General features: G+C 42.2%; 1 protein-coding gene across 2 annotated transcripts; it reads right to left on the bottom strand.

Moving 5' to 3' along the window:
* Nucleotides 1–317: 317 nt before the first annotated feature.
* MATN3 (matrilin 3) lies at nt 318–18,348 on the bottom strand. Of its 2 annotated transcripts, XM_054822848.1 has the most exons (9): nt 18,151–18,348; nt 15,663–16,232; nt 11,994–12,116; nt 11,410–11,532; nt 10,088–10,210; nt 6,852–6,974; nt 5,963–6,085; nt 2,394–2,501; nt 318–784 (listed from the first exon to the last, which is right to left on the bottom strand). In XM_054822848.1, exons 1-9 carry the CDS (start codon nt 18,284–18,286, stop codon nt 729–731), a joined length of 1,485 nt encoding a protein of 494 aa, XP_054678823.1. In that variant the 5' UTR covers nt 18,287–18,348; the 3' UTR covers nt 318–728. The 2 variants fall into 2 exon arrangements, with proteins under 2 accessions (XP_054678823.1, XP_054678824.1); XM_054822849.1 differs by lacking the exon at nt 5,963–6,085.
* Nucleotides 18,349–20,124: the final 1,776 nt, after the last annotated feature.

Raw genomic sequence — 20,124 nt, 5'->3', positions numbered from 1 at the left:
AAGTAAATCTGTCAGGATAAAAACCTTAAATTGGAGGATGTCTTTCATCCTTCTGAGTGTTAAACAACGTTATTAATACTGGAAATTACTAGTAAACCTTTTATTTGTATTAACAAAGTCTTGCAGGTTTTAAAATCAAACAGGTTTTTTCCAGCTCTGTGACTTGGGGACAGTATCCTGTTTAATTATGTGGATTTCTTCCATTTATGCCTCCATTACCTTTGAGGTTTTGTTTCCTTGTTTTTGTTAAAAACTTTATTTCATAACACACATCCTTTAAGTTGTATACAAAAAAACTTCCAACATCAGTGTGCTGATCATACTTTATTTTATTAAAATAAGTTACAAGACCCCAAATTAATTTCCCATTTAATGGACAAATGACATAGGCACATTTTTTCTCTGCCTTGCCATTTCACAGTTTTATATAATGTGATATATTGTATCCATTCATTTTTTCTGTGTTTATGTTTAAATAAGAGAATAAAAATGCAGTTACTGTACTACTTGTAGTACAGACTGAAGCACAGCAGGTATATGTAGCTTTATGGTTATAAAGTACGTTAGGATCCTCAGGATCACTGTATTTTCAAGACCGTTGTCTTCCTGAAGTCTTGACATTTGTCAGTAATAACAAACCAACTGCTGTGCAACAAACTAAAGCTTGCTGTACACAATAAAAAGGGTTGCTTCTGAAAGATTATTTTTGAATTAAGTATAGAGATGGCTCAGACAATCTGCTGTCTGCCTTGATACGCCTGTAGCTTCTCAGACACTTCATCTAGTGGTTGGTTGTTAAGGACAATATAATAGATGGCTACAAGGTTTGGTTGATTTATAATCTTTCTCATTGCTGCATTTTCAACAAACCTAATTTCTAAATGAAGTTCTAAATGTTCTAAACGACCAAATTTCACACCAAATAATAACTTCAGAAGAAAGCCTTGGTTCTTTGTAATAAAGTATATTCCTGACTTGAAATCACCACATTTTCTTGCTTAACATTAGCTCTGTAGGGTGGAAAGATTGTTCTCTGAAGGATGTGCTACTACTGACATGACATTACAGGTTTCATTATCTTGGTGTTCAGTTTTAACTTTTTAGATTCCCTGGAATTATATATTATAATCCAAGAAAAATCGGGGTCTTCCCTTCATCTTTCCCAGGCAGACAAACTGACCTCCAGGCACACTGCAGGAAGAGGGATTTGCAATTAGACCTTATAAAAATAACTTTGAATTTATTCAGGAACTGGGAAAGTCTTCTGTCCTTGGCAGAAGTTTTCATTTGGCTTTCAGGAACTTTGGTGAACTGAAAAAAAAATCATTTATCTGTATAAATAATTAGTTAACATATAAAACTTACTGGTCTCCTGCTTTGCTCTCCTTCTTTTATTAATCCTAAATACCCTGCTCTTCCTTGATTTTGAAGCCCTTGGGATCAGGATGACAACCACTGACATAGTGCTCCTCTAAATCAATTCCTATTTGAACAAGAGCACCTTTTACAGAAAAAAGCATGCAGTTTCAAAAACTTTAACTTCCAGTTATTAGTTCCTGCCATGCCATCTGAGGGCATTTATTCCAGCATTCAGGTTTGCTGTGGTACCACCGAGTTCACTACCTTCTCTTTTTTTGTTGGGGTGGGTTTTTTTCTCTCCCACATGTTTGTGAAATGTCTAATCCAGGAGCTGACTACATTTCTTTTCACTGCTGCAGGCCCCACGCTGCAGCAAATGAAGCCAGTAAATTCTAGCGCAGCGTAGCTGGCACCCACCAGCCTGAACCTCAGATGTCCTGCGGGCCTGAGGCTTGCCCAGTGCCTCCAGCCTCAGCACCCTGCCTCGCAGCTCTCCCATTCTCATATATCCCAGCAGCTGGACATTAATGGGCTAGCACATTTTCAGGGAGGAGAAGAAGAAGAAGGTGCATGAAAATTGCTTGGGCCAGTGCTTGTCTGCAGCATTGGGATGCAGAGGAATACCGCAGCAATGGTCAGACTGATTTCACACTGACTGTTTTGGGTGTCTTGAAAATTTTGGGACATACACGCACTACGAATAGGAGGGTTCAAAACTCAGCATTTGCTGTAACAGTAAAAGTCATCTGGAAGAATTACAAACAGAGCAGTGCTTGATGTTCAACATAGCGTATATAATCTAGGTGGTGTGGGCATGTGCATTTTATCTGTATCTTGATACTAAAGTCCTTCAATGAAATGTGAAAGCATAATAGTATTTGCAACAACCAAGATTTTGCTCCATAACATTTCTAAAATTACCAGGAAAATACTTTCTGTTGTGAAGTGTTCCTTCCCCAGCTAACATCAAAGCAGCTCCCTCTAAAATACCAGTAAAGAGCTGAACGCAGAAGATCATGTAAGAAAAAGGATATATTTTGTGGACAGAGCTTCAAGGCGTGAGGTGACTGAGTCCTGCAGGGCAGCTATGGCTTCACACTTACAGGATTCTTCAGTTGTTACGAGACTGCTCGTTATGGCTCCTAAGAGAGAAAACAGCATTCAGAATATTTATGACAATTACCGAACATTTAAATCCCAGGAAAATGCTTGATTCTGCAATGGGAGTTGAACTCATGCTGTGAGACTACAGTCAGCACTGCAACCCACGGCTGTCGGGAAGGAAGGACAGCAATGACCAGGGGCAGGTGTGCAGCCAGAGATACGAGTGACATAGTCCAGAAACAGCGCAGGCAAGAGAGAGCTTAACTCTAACTGAGGAAGAAGCAGAGCAGGGAGTTCCTCACCTGCCTACCTGGATCCTCTGCATCCTTTAAATTAGACCATTATTGAACAAAATATAAAAAGAGGCCTGGGTGCAGGTACCAGCCAGCCTCCCCCATCAACTCTGATTGCTAGACTACAGTGAATCTTCCCTTCATCTGTTATCTCCCCCTCTCATCCAGAATATCCCCCAGCCCAAAAGGTAGGGCACCCTGGGAAGTAAAATGAGTGTGTTCAAGTGATATGGACTGAGAAGAACCTGCAGTCCAGGTCTCCATCTTTTAAGTAGTACTTTGACCATCAGACTATCCACACAGAAGGCTACTGGCATCACTGGAAACAAAATCTATTCATGGCTTTATTTAAGGCCATGACTAACTTGTTGGGCTTCTCTTCAGAAGAATCATTGAATCACAGAACAGTTTGTGTTGGAAAGGACCTTAAAGATCATCTAGCTCCAACTCCCCTGCCATAGGCAGGGACACCCTCCACTAGACCAGGTTGCCCAAAGCTCCATCCAACCTGGCATTGAACACTTCCAGGGAGGGGGCAGCCACAGCCTCTCTGGGCAACCTGTTCCAGTGCCTCACCACCCTCATCATAAAGGATTTCTTCCTCATATCTAAATAGAATCTAAATCTGTCTATACAAAATCAAGGTTGCTGCCCTATCAAAGCTGGATTGTAATGGCATTTAGGGTTCCCATAACTCCCTAACACAACACTTCTGAGAATGCATTAATCCAAAGTTAAGCCTCCAGCAGTTTTGCAAGCCAAGCAGGAAGGCATATAGTGATTTTAGCCACCTAAACAGTCAGTCAGTGTCAGAAACCAGTCAGTTTGCATCAGTTTCTGAGATGTGGGTGGAATTTAGATACCTAAGTCTCAGCCTGGGAAGGAATTAGAAGAATTGAATTTATCACTTGGTAAATAATACAAAAATGAAAGCAGGAACACATGTATTAATTTTAAATACTAAGCAATAAGGTTCAGCTAAATCATCAATGTGCATCACCCCACAAGGTCTCTTGGTTTGTAACATCAGCAATATGCATGCATAGGGAGTATCATTTTTGATTCATCAAGAGGTGTGAACACAAGTCCATTCCAATGTCATATGAATATGGATGGAGGGAACAGCAACATTCAAATAGGCCCAAATGAATTTCATATCTAGTAGAAAGGCACAGCAATATTAATGGAGGAGCCAGTTAGTCTGTCAGAGAAGTCATCAATCTCTTACAGAAAAAGAAAGCAAGCATTGCCATACTGCACAGTGGTTCCACTAAATCTGTTCCTAGGTCTTGCCCTCAGCCTTCCAGACTTACAGGGGATCAGCCTCAGCTGTCCTCAAGAGTCCCTTTTTCTCCATAATCCACCACAAAACCAGGGATGATCACAAAGGGCTTAGAAAGATGATAATTTCATTGTGGTATAATAATGTCAGGTATCAGCTGATGGCTGTGAGTTCATAGCTACATGAAAGGCAATTTAACCTTACCTACTCCATAAAGAAAACAGGAGTTAAGGCAAGCTGCACCACTTGCTGCAGGCTAAGAACAAACATATCAACAGCTACTGAAGCACAGGTACTGTAGTGTGATTACCATCTACATCTGAGACCAGAATAATAAGCTTCCAAAGGCAGAGCCTTCTTAAAAGAGGGCCTACAATTATGAAATACCCTTTTAACAAGTTATGAAGAGGTATTACTTGTATGTAATACCTGTCTCTTAATACATGTGTTTTTACATTGCTTCAAAGGCAACAACAGCAGATTATTCAATTATATTTTCTGTCGATATATAAATGCATAGTTGATCAATGCCAAACAAATTATGTGAACATTAGAACAGTAATATCCAGTATACCTGGATACAATTTCTCTTTTTTTTCCAGAATTGTTTTGGTTTTTTTGTTTATCAGTTATGTCATTGATATTTCCATTTTGCAGGGAAACTGCAAAATCTGTGAACAGATTCATTTCTAGCAGTGCAGAAATTCATTTGTCTTAGAGCCAATGTTGAAACTGGTGTTGCCTTGATTCCACCCACTGAACCTGTATTTGTTCAGCTCCCTTCTTTATAGAACGTTCCACCAGCTTTATGGTCGATGTACAAAGAAGAGCTGTTCAAGAGTCAGCTGGAGGAAGGCCAGTTCAAAATATCACACCAACATGGTTGGTTTCCAACCAACTCCCAGTTAATTTTTTATGTTTGCATTTAAATTCTCCAATGACAGATACAGATCCTCCTTGGACTATGTCTGTTTTAACAAAATTACTTTTCCAACCAACTTTGGCAACTGTCCAAGGGTACCCTGAAGTCTTCTACAGTCCTTCTGTGAAATTTACAGTCTTCTAGTATTTGATATTCAAAATCTTGGACACTGCCATTGCCACTGCGATGTCCAACAAGTCATACAAAACATGCTAGAGTTATGTTTTTACACTGCATTTATGTTTAAATCCAGACCTACAAAAAATTACTATTTTTGCAGATGGTGTTTGGCTATATCCACCTATTTTGTAACTTGCTCTTACATAGGGTCCTTAGCCACTTGATGTAATGGCAAGTTATTCCTGCACTGAACCAGAGATCGGACTAGATACCTGTTGAGGTCCCTTCCAACCCAACTTTACGTATGATTCCACATCAAATGGTGCAGAGGTTCTGCCAACAGTTGATGCCATTATTGCCCATCTGAAGGGAAAACAGTTGGTGAGTTCATGCCCGCCCCACTCAGCTTGGAGGAGTGGACAAGAACACATGGTTTGGCATTGCAGCAGTTCTTCTGACACCAGTTCTGTTCCCCTCTGGTCTCCCACCATCCTCTGAATGCTGGTACCCAATTGAGTCCCATGCCCCAGAGACACATGCCCCAGAACCCTGCCTTGCCAATCCTCCCAATTATTCCCATTTCATAAGGAAATGAAGATCATAACTGATTTATTTTTTTTAAATACGGTGAGGTCCTTAAATGTCTGGTGAATGGTAAGAGTCAACTGTAGTTTTAAATGCAATAACTGCTATAACTAAACAAGAAGGATCAAACTAGTTCAAAATGTTAGTGGAAACAGGCAGAGAGAATAAAAAGGGATTATACTTTCAGGGAGTTTGTGAGTTGATAGAATGTTTCTCAAACAGATTAAAGGGATTTAACACATTAAAGAGACATACTTCAATAAATACATTCAGAAAAAAAACACATTAAATTATTACTTGAGCATGTTTTCTCATCTGGATTTAAGGTAAAGCCTTCATAGCAGTCACAGGCATACGATCCACCATTGCTCACACAGACCTGCTCACAGTCGTGGGTTCCTGGTGCACACACGTCAGTTCCTACAGAGCATGTTTTAGAGAAACAGTTATCCGAAAACAAGATAACTTTTTTTTAAATCCTTCCCAATGGCAATGCTTTTACATGCTGGGAGCCTGTCCTATGTGAATCTTACCAGGAACTACTGAGATGTGAACTGCTCTTGCCTTGGGGCAGCGAGATGAACTAACTGCCTCACCGCGGTCTCCCTCAGTCCTTACTTTGTACAGCCTACAGCTTCCAGTACACAGTAACCTTACAGTAAGGAGACTGGGAAGGAAAGAAACACTTCTACAATGATTACATTTTTACTATAACACAAAGTCGCTGAGACACTAAAGAAACAAATGGCAAAATGAAATTCGGCCCCGAGGGGAGGACATCACCTCAAGCTGTCTCCTGCACGGTGGTACGCAGTTCCCACAGTACTGCGAAGTGTGTGACTGAGTGACTAACCCCAGCTCATCTCTCTTCAATTATTTCTCAGTTCTAGGTTTGCTGAATATTGCATATTTTCTTAAATACATTGAAGTCCTCAGTTATAAGATGATAAAGAAAGATCAAATGGTAGGCAGTTATTAGCATTGTTGCATATAAAATGCTTTATATCTCTGAATGTTGCCCAAAGTGGAAAAGTCAGAGTGACAAAGAACCGTCTCATAACACCTGAATGCGTGTGAAAGTCTCTCAAACAGATCCAGATATATTAACCTGCTAATAAGAGCTATTTTAATACATGTACTTAGCTGGGGAGGGTATGGGGGACAGGGAACAGCAATCTGCTCTTACGTGAGCAAGTCTTCTTGTCTGGATTCAGGGTGTAGCCTTGGTAGCAGTCGCAGGTATAGAACAGATCATCTCTCATGCAGACCTGCTCACAGTCATGCCTTCCAGGTGCACACATGTCGACAGCTGAGGAAGGTGTTTGAGAAGAGAAGAATATTAACCAACACCCAAACTTCAGTTTAGTTGATGTTAGTAATTCCCATTTGCAAACATATCTTCATTTGGATTCAAACCAGGATGTTTTTACTGCATGTCAGCATGCTGTTAGCCGTGGGAGGGTATACAGAGCATGGTTTTATCTGGCTATCAACATCACAAAATTAATACGATTTTTGGAACACTGGCAACACTTGTTTGCAGTTGTAACAAATTGCAAAAGGAACTGAACTAGCAGTGACCCAGTTACAAAATAATGATCCAAAGGAATTTCAGAGAACAAATATCTGAATTTTAAGAGAGTATTTGGCATTGTTTCAGCTCTAATTGAGTTGGCTAAGACACTGTTTTATGGAGTGAAAAGACCATAAACAGAGGAGTATACATGGCTGTGGAAAAAAAAGAGACGTGGCACCCGCTGCCAGTTACAAAGTGGGCACTTGATGTGTGAGGCTCATGTTTTCTGCCAAATTTAACACGTCAACTCTGAAAGCCCGAGCTGAGAAGGGGTTCCTATATTTGGATATCTTTGCAGTAGGGAGGTGCAGTAAGGCACAAGCAAAGAAAGAATGAAAGAGAGAGAGAGAGAGAAAGGGAGAAAAAGAGAAAGAGAAAAAGAGAAAGAGAAAGGAAGAGAGGAAGAAAGAGATAGAGAAAGAGAAAAAGGAAGAGAGAGGGAGAGGAAGAGAGAGGAAGGAAGAGAAGAGAAGAGAAGAGAAGAGAAGAGAAGAGAAGAGAAGAGAAGAGAAGAGAAGAGAAGAGAAGAGGGGAAAGAGGGGAAAGGGGAAAGAGGGGAAAGAGGGGAAAGAGGGGAAAGAGGGAAAAAGGGGAGAAAAGGGGGGAAAAGGTGAAAGGGGGGGGAAAGAAAGAAAAAGGAGGGGAAAAGGAGGGGGAAAGGGGGGAAACGGGGGAGGGGAAGGGGATTCTTTCCTGGACCTAGACTATTTTTATTATATCACGAAGAACTGGTTGGTTGAGAAATCATTAGCAGCCTATTGGAAAATGAGATTCAGAAGAAAGAAAACAAGCATGTTAGGGAAATAATCTGGAATTTGACTATGCCGGGGGAGAATCAGTGCTATGAAAGGAGGTTTAGGATTGGACTCCCAAAGGGGGGGCCTAACTGAATTCACATTACCTCACAGATGTTTATTGCCTCTGTATCATGCCAGGTGAGAACTAATCTTAGGAACTGTATTTACAAAATCAGCTCCTAAACTAGGCAGGAAGAAATACTGGGGCCTTCTGGCTTCACCTCTTTGAGATGCGAGACCTATGACTTCATTGGAGAGATTTGCCTGGGAATGTCCTGGAAGCCTAGGTTCAGTGCTTTGTCACAGAAAATGTAGTGAGGAAAGGGATTATGATGAAAGTGGAAAAATTGATTTTGTGTAAATAAACCATCAGAGAGACATCCAAAGAAATAAGCCACGTTCAAATCCTAATTAAATTAAAATGGTAGAGAATACATATTAATTTGTAGGTACTATGTATTTATATATACATCCTTAAGTACCAGCTACATCTATGCTCCTGTTATCCACAAGAGATCAAAACTGGGAAAGAACTTTTCCCTCCATCCTCTAGAGCTCTAAGGCTGGAGTATTTTTTAAGGTCCAAACACATGCACCAGAAAGAGCGATCACACTCATGATGACACAGACCGTAGTCTCTCTCCCAGCATAGCCCTTCTCTTCTTCATGTCATTGCCTTGTGCTCCTTTCTGAAGAGTTTTCTGACACAGGTAGCGCACATCACATATTCCCACCAAATATATTATCCTTCTCCTCTCTCAGGTGGTGCGGTGGTGCAACCCCTCCTGCCTTGAGCCGCTCGGTACTTGGTGCAATTTCTGCCCCCTTTCCTGGGCCACTGCCAGGGCAGCAGAGCAGAGCGTTAAGGCACCCCTTGACGTGCCTGGCTCTTGCTTCGCTTGGGAACGGCAGCAGCCTGTACAGCTGTACTTGGATCACAATGCTCTTGCTCCCCTGTTGTTTGGGAACAACAGAGACAATCAATCACCTCCAGACAGCCTGGTACACCTGTACCTGGGTCATGGCCCAAAAGGGGGGTGATGCCAGAAAAGTCCTGAGTCTGCGCAACTGATGGAAAGTACCAGAATATTTCGCCATCCAAGCTGGGCCAAAGTGGAAAAGTACCTGACAAAAGTCAATTATCTCGGGTCCTATAAATAGTGATTCTAAGTGAGACCCTTTGAGCTCTCCTGGATCGCAGCGGGCGGTGACCAGCATCTCCCCTGAGCTGGGGTGCCTCTCAGGCACAAACTCCTCGAGGACCATGTGCTGACGGAAGACCAAGGCAAAGTCAGCTTCTCAAGTCTCAACCATCGCCCGCTGAGGAATGCCGATACTTTGTGAATATTTACTCTAAACTCAAGGAGGGAAATTTTAACTACAAGCCAGTTTCCTTCATCCACCTCCCTACCTATCTATGTGTTTAAATATACACATTTGCCTTCATGAGTGTGAGTGACATATACCACTGGGCCCAAATATTTCTGTCTGTGTGTACCTGCATGTTTTATGTTTATATGTGTGTATATATATAAACTTTGATTTAAGATACCTTCCAGTAAGTTAGTGTAAATCTTGTCATCTTCTAATCTGTAATTAAGTCACTGTTTTGCTCATAATATATTTACTGAATTACTTGTAAATCTTTAAAGTAGTTAATCATTGAGTGCTGCTGCTAAAATTCAACCTTTGATTTAACTCATCCTATTAATAAATTTTGAATTGACTAAATCGTAACTGTGTCAAACTCCTTCATCAACGACAGGTGGATATGGCAATTTGTGGTTCATAGGTGTGAAAATACTGTGAAGTCCTCAGGGAAATGCCAAATGGCATTTTAATTATAGCAATTGCAAGCTCCACACAACTGTAGAGGAGCCATGGGTCTCAAATTATTACTGGACACACAAAGAAATAAAGTTGCACTGTGTTTTCAGGAGTTGTACAGAAACTCTTGGATAATTTATCAGAAAAATAACAGAAATTAACCTGATTTTTTAAAGCTACTTGGTTTTAGCTAAATACAATATTTCCTTGACCGGGTCTTACCTGAGCAAGTCTTCTTATCTGGATTCAGAGTGTATCCTTCAAAGCAATCACAGCTGTAGGATCCATCGTTACTCAGACAGACTTGTGCACAATCATGCCTTCCAGGCACGCACATGTCCATGGCTGCGGTGAACCAGGTTTTAGAGAAAAAAAACTATTAATCCCTCCCAGACACTCGAGCGTTCTAAATACTTCAACTTTTATAAATACAATTTAATTCAGATTCAAATAAGAATTCAACTAGTGCCCTGCTACATTATTATATTATGCTGCAGAGAAGTGAATTTAGTTACTAATTATTTAATAGGCAGATATCTGGAATCTAAGACATTACTATACCATATCTCATGCGATTCTGATCTTCATCAACCATTCTAACAGTCCTGAATGTCCCCAGTAAGGCTGAAGCTAAAACACCATACCGAGATGACCTGCCACACATCAAGGCAGAAGTTGTTTCTTGCAGTGTTAGCAGTAACTATGGTGAATCAAAACTTAACTTCATGCTTTCATCCATGAGCTGAAGGCAGGCACAAAAAGCCAGGTGTGATATGTAGAAATGCTATTAAATAGCTAAGAAATATAAAGCCTAGTGAGAACAAAAGCAAACAAATAAAACCAGAGGAGCACTAGAAGATTATGTTCTCTCTTCAGGAATAAAAAGAGTGAAAACTTTGGTGAAAAGAATGTTTATGTGCTCTCAAAGGGAGGGATATGCTTACCAGTTGTAAAATAGCTACCCTGAGGCTAGTGCTGCTGAAAACTTCTGGATTTAAAGAAACACCTCCAGAGAAATATTTGGGGAAAAAAGCTTTTATAACAGGCTAACTTGTTAGGGTGACAATTCAAGAAGCTGCTGCTGATATAAGATTGGGGCTGCTATATTGCAGATCCCTGCACAGCTTGGAATCAGAAGCAGCAAGCTGTAAAAAAAAAAAAAAAAGTGAGCTTTGACGGGAGAGATGGGAGCACAGGGGAAAATCATCAGGTTTTAAGTTCTCTATGGAGTAGTGGCAATCGCTGTCCAATGGAGACGCTGCTGGTGAGCGTCTCTGGAATAGGTTCATCCTCTCCCAGGGACTAAGTGATGTTTATAAAGTACTGTGAAGACCATAAAATGGTAGGTAAGTGCCAAATTGCATTTTTGTAATCAACACCTTTAAAGAAAAATGCAGTTTCACTGTTACCGGAACCAATGGGAAAGTCTACAGGTGAATTCTCATTTTAAGAGTCAATGCAATTAGAAACAATGAAGGTAAATCACAGAAAACGTGTCCATGCCTCCATGAGTTTCATATATTAAAGCAGCCTTTAATTCTTACCCGAGCAAGTTTTCTTATCTGGATTCAGGGTGTAGCCTTCGTAGCATTCACAGACGTAGGATCCATTGTTACTCAGACAGAGCTGATCACACTCATGCCTGCCAGGTGCACACATGTCCAGAGCTGCAAGACACATGTTAGAGAAACAATTAATTGTTAATAAAAAGTAGTTTGGGACAGAGCACATATTCACATTTTTTAATATATTTGGAGTCTATTCAGATATTCCAAATATCTATTCGGAATCAGCTCAGAAATGGCCATAGTAATTGAAGGAATTAGAATAAGTGGTAGGAGAAAAAATATCTATGCAGTGTCTACATCTGAAGCCTTTGTTTTGGCATCTGGCCCTAATGAATGGGTCTGTAGGCATAATAAAAAGGATGGTGATGGAATCGATCTACTTCTCACCATTACTTGCAGCAGACATTTATTTATTATTTATTATTAGATTTATTATTATTGAAGGAGATACAGACATTCACTCTTTCAACAGAAGTACACAAGTAGCTTCTCAAATCCAATTATGGTGTTAAAAAGTGATTTTTTTTCCTAGCTGAACATATTTACTGAAGGAGTAATACCTGAGCAGGTTCTCTTATCTGGATTGAGAGTGTAGCCTTCATAGCAGCCACAAAGGTAGGATCCACCGTTACTCACGCAGACCTGCTCGCAGTCATGGGTCCCAAGTGCACACACATTCACAGCTGCAAAGGGCATTTACAGAAAAGGCATTTCAGTCATCCCGAAGGAAAGAAACAGTCATTAATAATTTATGCTTACAAAAGTACATCTTGCACTGTTTGCTGGATTAGTAGTAGTAAATGTCAGCGCTATGTCACCGTCACAAAAAGTTACAGGCATCTTTTGCATCATTCTGTAGCCAGAAGAAAGAGCTCATAAATGACACTGGAACAACTGCCCTGAAGTAACTCACCACCTGAGGTGGCAGAAAGACAAGATGAATTGAAAAGGGTGCAACAGGGAGAGAGAGATTTTAAGTGTTTAGTAACATTACACTGGAAATGAAAACTCGGCAAAGAAAAGGACCTACTGGTTTTTTGTATCCGGTCCCTTTCTGTTACAGACAACCAGTTTAAATAACCCCAAGATGTATCAGTCACTGTCTGGCAGCTTGCTAAGTTCTGCTCACTGGTGTACAACCTGATTTATGAATTCCTACTGCACTGCAAAAAAATCCATAGGGAGGGGAGGGGAGGAAGGAGAAGGACGTCAAGACCAGGAGGAAGAGAAAAATTACTCAGAGGTGCAAGGATAACACACTGTCTTCTCTGGCATGAAAAGCGTGTCCAGATGTATCAGCCAGCGAAGAAACCCACCAAATGAGTACGTGAGGGCCACAGCTGCCTTGTTCCACCAGGTTTAAAAAGTCAAGACCAAAAGAGGATATGGAGGAAAGTTTCTACAGTCAGGTAGCTTTACAGGCATGTGATCCTCCTAATTGAAGGGACAGTACAGAAATAATGTCCAAACCTCAGAGAACTGAGAAGCTGAAACAGCAAACTACAAAACGAGATTCAATTTTCAGGGACCAGCTAATTCCTGAGCAATCAGTAAGGCTATCTCATCAGACTGAGAAAGCGATACGAAAAGCAGCGGGACGGATGGCAGCTGATAGAAGTGCGTTGTGGTGACAGGGCAGACAAAATGCCTGTTGTAACACTGCAATGTGCTGTGTGTGCTGACAGTCTTTTCCTTCACAGATGGTCTAACCACACAACTGATTAACTTCTGACCAGTTTTTCTCAAGCGTCTTTAGCTTTGGATCTGCTGCTTCTTTGGTCACCTCAAGATGCCCCTGTTTCTCTCCATAGACTGTAAAGTAAACATAGATAATCGCTTAAACTTAGATGATTTTTAGACGGCTAAATTTAGATGAGGGGAAAAAGGAGAGAGGGAAGGGGGGAGAAAAAAGGTGGAGGAAAAAAGTGGGAAGGGGAATAAAGGGGGAATGGAAGGAAAGAAAGAAGGAGGAAACAAAAGGGAAAAGGACAAAAATGGGAAGACAAGTCTGTTATTACCTGAGATTTTATCTAGGTGAGTAGTTACAATGTGGGTATGGACTACTGGTAAAATCAAACTCCAAAGCAATAGTGGTGAGATAAGAAATGAGAAGCAAGAGTGCTCAAATCTTCTCATACATCTCTGAATGCAAAGCAATTATTTCCCATTTTCTAAAACATTGGAAGACTCAGATGTCCCGTAATAAGGCTGATAGAAAGTGTGTCTTGCTTTTCCATTGGTAAAAACAAATCTCAAGCCAAGACAGCATCTTTTCACTCAGCTACACCTTTGGGAATAAGAGAATTCATCTCCATAACTTATGAACAAAATCTGTGGGTGATATTTTCAAGCATAACTGAGAAGCTCAGACTCAAACAGTCAGATTTTTGTGGTAGGAAAGTCAAGTCTCCCCTAACTTGGACACCAATTCAAGGCTAAGAATTTCCATCTCCAGGATGGTCTCATGTTGAATGATGCTCTCAATGCATCAAGAACTTGATCTTAGCCAACTATTTTGCCCCTGAACATTAGTTTTCCTGTTTTCAGTTCACCCTACAAACAAATTTATTTGCCTTGGCCAAAGCAAAGAAAATCCTAATTGTCACTGGTGAGTCTAGATTTCTGACCAAAAAGCAGTCTGGACCTGGAAAAGACCCAGTTTACCCACACTGTCTTACAAGACTCTCTTAGATTCATTTGGTTTGTAGGAACCGTTTTAAATACTATTCCCTTGACCCTGTTCTTGTTCTTGAATCCCACAGATTCTGGCTAATTGCGTGCAGGGAACTCAGAGTTACACTGGAAGTGTGTATGTGTGAGCTCTCCTTGGTTTATCCTCCAGCTTAGTGGGGGCATAATTTCTATGCTTTGGCACAATAAACAGTAAGTTTACTCTTAAGAACAAGAGATTTTTCTTTGGTGCTATGAAAGGACTTGGTTTGGCGAGAACATCGGTGGAAAATCGGTGCCATGTTCACAGCACACATACCTGTCCAGCTAGGTGGGCACTTGTACCCACTCCCAGCTACCGGAGAGAGGATGTGGTCACATCAGCAACACGACATGATGTCAAGCCAAACCTCAAGGCATTTCCTATGTTAATTATTGGGCAAAGTGTCCCATCTACAGATGGTCCTACACATTTATTTCGTACCTAGATAAAGAGGTCTATTCACTCTAAACTTATTCAAAAGGTATGGTGGTAATTTTTAGTGAGGCTCCGAAATAACAAGGTAACACATTGCCAACCAAGTTCCCAAGGTGATGGCTGTTATTTTAATTCTCTCACAATGTTCTTCACACCTAATTTTACCCATTGCTTGCTGGAGATTTATTTTACAAGTAATTTCCTTAGAAATTTACTAGAAAAATCTACTTCATACAAGTTTTTTAATTATCAAAAAGTCATAATTTGATTTTTGTGGGTAGGGCTGTGGCATAGCTATCTGTAGGAAGTTCTAAATACTCCAGATACATGACCTTTTTTTTTCCTGTAAATGACAATATGAACCCAACTGGCCCTGCATCATTAGTGGAGTTCTAGCTCAAACCAAATATACATCTAACATTTTTCCAAGACCAGTCCTGAAAAAGCGAAGCTAATTCAACCCATCCCACAGTTCCCTGTCTAAATTAAGTTGCAGAGAAACAGAGAAAAGTGCGAGTCTGGCACACCGAAGAAGCCCAGCAAGCCTGCAGAGTGAAAGCCCATCCCGAGATGACCTGCCGTTGTGTTCAGGCACTTCATCCTGCACCAAATCTCTCAAGTTAGCGGTTCACCTGCCACACTGATTTTCCTACTCTGAATCTATAAGGAGCCCTTCAGCACCACACTTCCACCCTCCTTGCTTCCCAGCCAGATGGGAAAAGAAATGAGCAGACTGCACAGCTCCGGTGTGCGCTCTCGGCAGGTCAGTAAATAGACGTAGCCGAATCCCAGCCAGATTGCCGTGCTTTCTCTTGCACTAACTCAGATCAGCTACACAAGGAGGTCCACTGAGATCAGGTCTGTTACTTGCATGGTAAGGTCGCTATTCAAAATGAAAGGTCATTACTTGGCCTCCACTGAATAAAAGAGTTGGCTTGTTTGCCTAACGGGTGGCAAAGGAAATATTTAAATGCAATACGTAACACTTCTCAAAAAGAAAAACTTCTTTCTTAGGGAGCGGAGCCACAGCAGGAGCCAAAAGGAGCCAAATTGCACCACCCTCTTGGACTGACCACCTTACCACAGAAAGTCTCTCTGAATTTGGATGTCAGCTTTTCGATCACACCGTAGGTCTCCACATAAAAGACGTGTTCATCCAGTGGTTCACTGGCCATTATCCTCAGGGACTGCATGTCTGCCCGGTCTACCCCAACTGCATAGATCTCAATGCCAGCTGTCCGGGCGCTTGCTGCCACATCTTGAACCTGGTCTTGTGGTCGTCCATCTGTCACAATAATGACCACCTTGGGGATATTGAAGGTTGCTGGGCGGGTGCCCATTTCCTCAGTGAAGACTTCATCCATGGCAGTTTGGATGGCAAGGCCGGTCATCGTGCCGGCAGACAAGGGCTCAATGTGAGATATCGCCTCCTTCATAGATGCTTTATCGAAATAGGTCCGGAGAGGAAACTCTACCTTGACAGTGCTGGCATAATTCATGACTGCCACGCGGGTTGTTCTTTCACCAACATCCAGAGTATCAATCATTTTTGACAAAAAGATTTTCACTTTCTCAAACTCTTCAGGTCGGACACTACGGGAACTGTCTATGATGAAGACGAGGTCCAGGGGCCGGTTCTTGCAGGCAGAATCTGTCAAGAAGGAAGGAAAACACTTCAGTTATCTCCTACACAGGACCGGAGCTCTCACCCTAGGGCAGTGAGAGCTGTCAAGGCAAACTACTCCTACCAGATAAATGCTGGCACTCTTGATTCTTTAGAAAGAGGCTTAACATTATTATAGTGAGCACAACATTAGACATTCTTAAATATTAATTTTGACTAGTAATAAATAATTGAATACTTCTAAGCATTAAAAGATAGGTCCACATTTGAGTCCACAAGGTATCTAAGTATCTTTGAAACAAAGGGTGGTAGCTCAAACATAACAGCCAAGACAGGAGTGTAGCAATGATATATATATGTACTTACTTTTTATTTTTATAAAGCCTGAATTCCATTTTTATAAGCCACAGATATAAAAGGGTAAAACAACTGGATAGATTACATAGCGAACAGATCTTAACAATATGTTTTAGGATAGTAACAATATAGATTGCTGATTAAGAATTATTTCTTGTTTGTCACTTACAATCCAAAGTACACAAGAAGAAATAAAGACCAACAGGAGAAAGATGCAAATGATGCTGTGATAAAGGCTTCTAGAGTAGAGAAATAAATGAACTTATTATTTATGAAGTAACTTTACATGTAAAAATGAACATTTACACAAATATTTCTAGCTTCTAAAATTCCTCACTGACATATAAATATAGATTGAAACAGAAAAGCCATAGCTCAGATCAGAGACAAGCATCACTTCTAGAAAGATGAAAAATAATCAAGACAGCAACAGCAGGCAACCTAAGCTCTACACTCAATCCTGATATCCTGACGTTGATGATACCATCAAGGTATGGACTTGTACTGCTGGATTATGAAAACCAGGCAATCCAAAAGCACAGTATTTCTACAAGAGAGTTCCGGCTCAACAGTGCATTAAATAGCAAAGTGTGAGGTGTTCAGTTTGAATATACTCCCTGAAGAGCTGTTTTGGGAACCTGATGCAGCCAGCTACTATCTAGTTGACTTTTATTATTCCATTCCGTTCGTGTTAAAAAATAAAAAAGAAATCTTCACACTTCTCTTAAAAGTAGAGGTGAAAACAGCACTTTTTCTTCCAATGCATTAAAAACCTTTTTTTTCTATTGTGCAAGTTAAAAGGGAGGGAAAAGATCAAATTGCATAGATAGATCTTACTTCCATCAAGAAACACAGTAGTAGCGTTGATTTTGCCTTGGGACAGAGAAATGGACTGGACGAATTTAGGATCCCATCCAGGTATATTATATGTAATTCTACACACAATCCTATAACTCAGTTTTTGCCTAAGGATTTAGAAGAATGGCTTTGCGCCCTTTGGAAAGCTGAGAAAACATGAAGAAATTTTTGTGCGTGCATGTGTAACGTAAGATATGAAAGAAAAAGAGACACAATGTTTGTCCTACAAAAAAAAGACCAAATCCCAGATTTGCAGGCAAAAGAATTCTTTTTCAGATTAGGGAAAAACAAAACCAAAACCCAAAAAAACCCCACAACTTTTCAGTAGCCTGATCCTTCTGTGAGTCTGGAAGAGACGTTTTGAGAAATGAACGCAGGTGAGGGCAGAGTTATTTAGGTTTTAGAGATTAGCAAGGTCAGCTTCGCATAATAAAAGTAGTCGGTACTTCTGCCTACAAGCGAATGGTTCATGGACCGCTGCAGCTACAGCAAGATGTCCCTGGGGCATCGGTCTCCCGCAATCGTTCGTAAAACTAAGGGTGCAAGGAGGCACGCCCAGAGAAGCCATGGCAGGCGGTACCCGGCGCGGCTGGGTAGCAGCGAGCAAAGCGCGGACCGAGCGAGCGGGAGGGCATCGCCTCCGGGGAGGGAGGGCCGGCCGGGGGGCGCGCAGCCCCTCGCAGGAGGCAGCCGGCTGCGGGGGAAGGCATCTCCGGCGGGACTACGGTACCTGCCGCGGCGTGGCTCCCGGAGAGGCCGCCGCCCGGCCGCGGCTGCTGGCGCAGGCGGTGCGGGGAGCTCCGCGCCGCGGGCAGCAGCAGCAGCAGCGCCAGGCAGCAGCCGAGGATGCCGAGCGCCCGTCGCATGGTGCTGCCGCCTGCCCCGCGGCCCGCAGGCGCCGCATTTAAAGCTGCCGGCCGCTGGAGGGGAGGCGGGGAACCGAGGTGGCATCGGCTTCCCCCGCCGCCTCTCCCCCAAGGGGGGCCGGCGGCCAGGAAGGCGCGGGATGCCAGCCCTCGCCCCGACGGGGCGTTCAGCCTGCGGGAGAGGGGAGGGCTGTAGGGATTACAGCAAAAATTTGGGAACTTGCGGCACTGTAGGGACAGGGTTCACACCAGGGAGCAGGGGGAATTGAAATACAAACTCACCCTTTCTCCCTCCTCCACTGGAATTATTTGATCTAGGACTGCTAAGGTTGCACTTCTAAGATCAAGGCTTTGTCTCCAGGGCAGTATTTGCAAAGAACAGGAGAAAAAGCTCACAGCGTGATTACCAAGGCACAAGAAACTGCCTTCCCTGTTGTCAAATCTAACCTCGGGCATTTTGTCTGGTCCCTAGCACTGCAAAGCCTGCCAGTTCCTCTGGGAAGCTGCAACAAGCTTTAACAGAAAGCACAGCTTAGGGCACAAATCTACTACAATTTCCAGCACAGTCTTTCAGAAGACAGCTTTGCTGAACACACAGGAGACATTTGGGACTGCAGGACCATCTTTTTTTCTTTCTTCATCTGCTTAAGGGGAACAGGAAGCCCCGATTTAGAACAGAAACAAACCACCACACCCTCACAACCCAGCAGCAGTATAGTCTTGAGCAGGTATTGCCTCACTTGAGCAAGTGCCATCTTAACTGCACCGGAGAAGAAGCCACCATCACATTTGCAAAGCTTGCACACACACACCACAAATTTCAAGCAGTGCCTGCTGCAGCCAAGTACTGCTCATCCATACAATCACCCACCCTCAGTTGGGAAGTCCCAACACCCACCCATTGACTGGAGCTCTTTCGAGTTCCTTTGGTGCCCACTCAGGGTCAGACAAGTAATGAAGGAGCAGGTTTTTGGCTTCATTCTGTAACACACACTGAATCTCCCCAGGCACAGATGGATCCAGAGTAGATGTTCCGGGACCCCTATCAGTATCACAGTGTAACTCCCTGGTAGTTTCAGCTGTGTGTTTCTCAGACCACTTTAGTTCCATGTATTCTCTCGGCTCCCCTCCAGAAGTCACATTTAAGCAGTCTTTGCCAGCATCCAAAGACTCCTTGGTTTTGGAGGCTCTGTGGAAGTCCAGATCCAAAGCAGTTTCTTAGAAGGTGGAAGCCGAGCGCAGGTACCAAGACACCTGGTGCACAGGGTAACTGGAAGGGCAGGGCGTTGCAGAACAGCAGCATGAGGTGTTCTTACCCCACTGCAGTTTAAGGTGATCTCACAGATGGCATCTTTGGGAAAGGGAAAACCAAGGAACCTATTACTGATGGTGTGCCAATGACAGAGGGTTTCTTTTAAAGGTGTCCAGGACAGGAAGGAGGTACATGCTTGAACAGACTGGAATAACCAACTACCTGTATGCTGTAGCAATTTTAATCCTTTTCCCCAGCGTTTAATCCCAGATCCCTTTCATCTCCCAAAGCAGAAAGCCATTTTTTCTTCAGCTATATTAGCAGATCATTATATTTTACCTCTTACCACAGAGGAGGAACAGTAGAAAGTTGTTGTTTGTAGCTGGTTTTTTTGTTTGGCCGTTTTTGGTGTTTTGTTTTGGGGGTTTTTTGGGTTTTTTTACAAAAACATTTCTGAAGTTACAGCAGATGTCCAACAACTGTGGACATTCTCCAATGTAAATACTTTTCTAGTCCTACTGGGTGTCTGCCCTGCTCTTAACACCTGAGCTCATCAGACATCAAATTTGCCCCAAGGGCTAGAAGC

This window comes from Grus americana, chromosome 3 (assembly GCF_028858705.1).
Source record: "Grus americana isolate bGruAme1 chromosome 3, bGruAme1.mat, whole genome shotgun sequence".
Classification (NCBI taxonomy): domain Eukaryota; kingdom Metazoa; phylum Chordata; class Aves; order Gruiformes; family Gruidae; genus Grus; species Grus americana.
Note: the sequence above shows the minus strand (reverse complement) of the source record. Positions and strands in the feature narration are given on the sequence as shown.

What these genes read in the sequence shown, in the direction of transcription:
- MATN3 (XM_054822848.1), bottom strand. Translation starts at nt 18,286, where the DNA reads ATGCGACGGGCGCTCGGCATCCTCGGCTGCTGCCTGGCGCTGCTGCTG. An exon ending in CGGGAGCCACGCCGCGGCAG is followed by an intron (nt 16,233 to 18,150) that starts GTACCGTAGTCC and finishes CCTTCTTGACAG; the next exon opens with ATTCTGCCTGCAAGAACCGG. An exon ending in AGACAAGAAGACTTGCTCAC is followed by an intron (nt 6,086 to 6,851) that starts GTAAGAGCAGAT and finishes CATGCTCTGTAG; the next exon opens with GAACTGACGTGTGTGCACCA.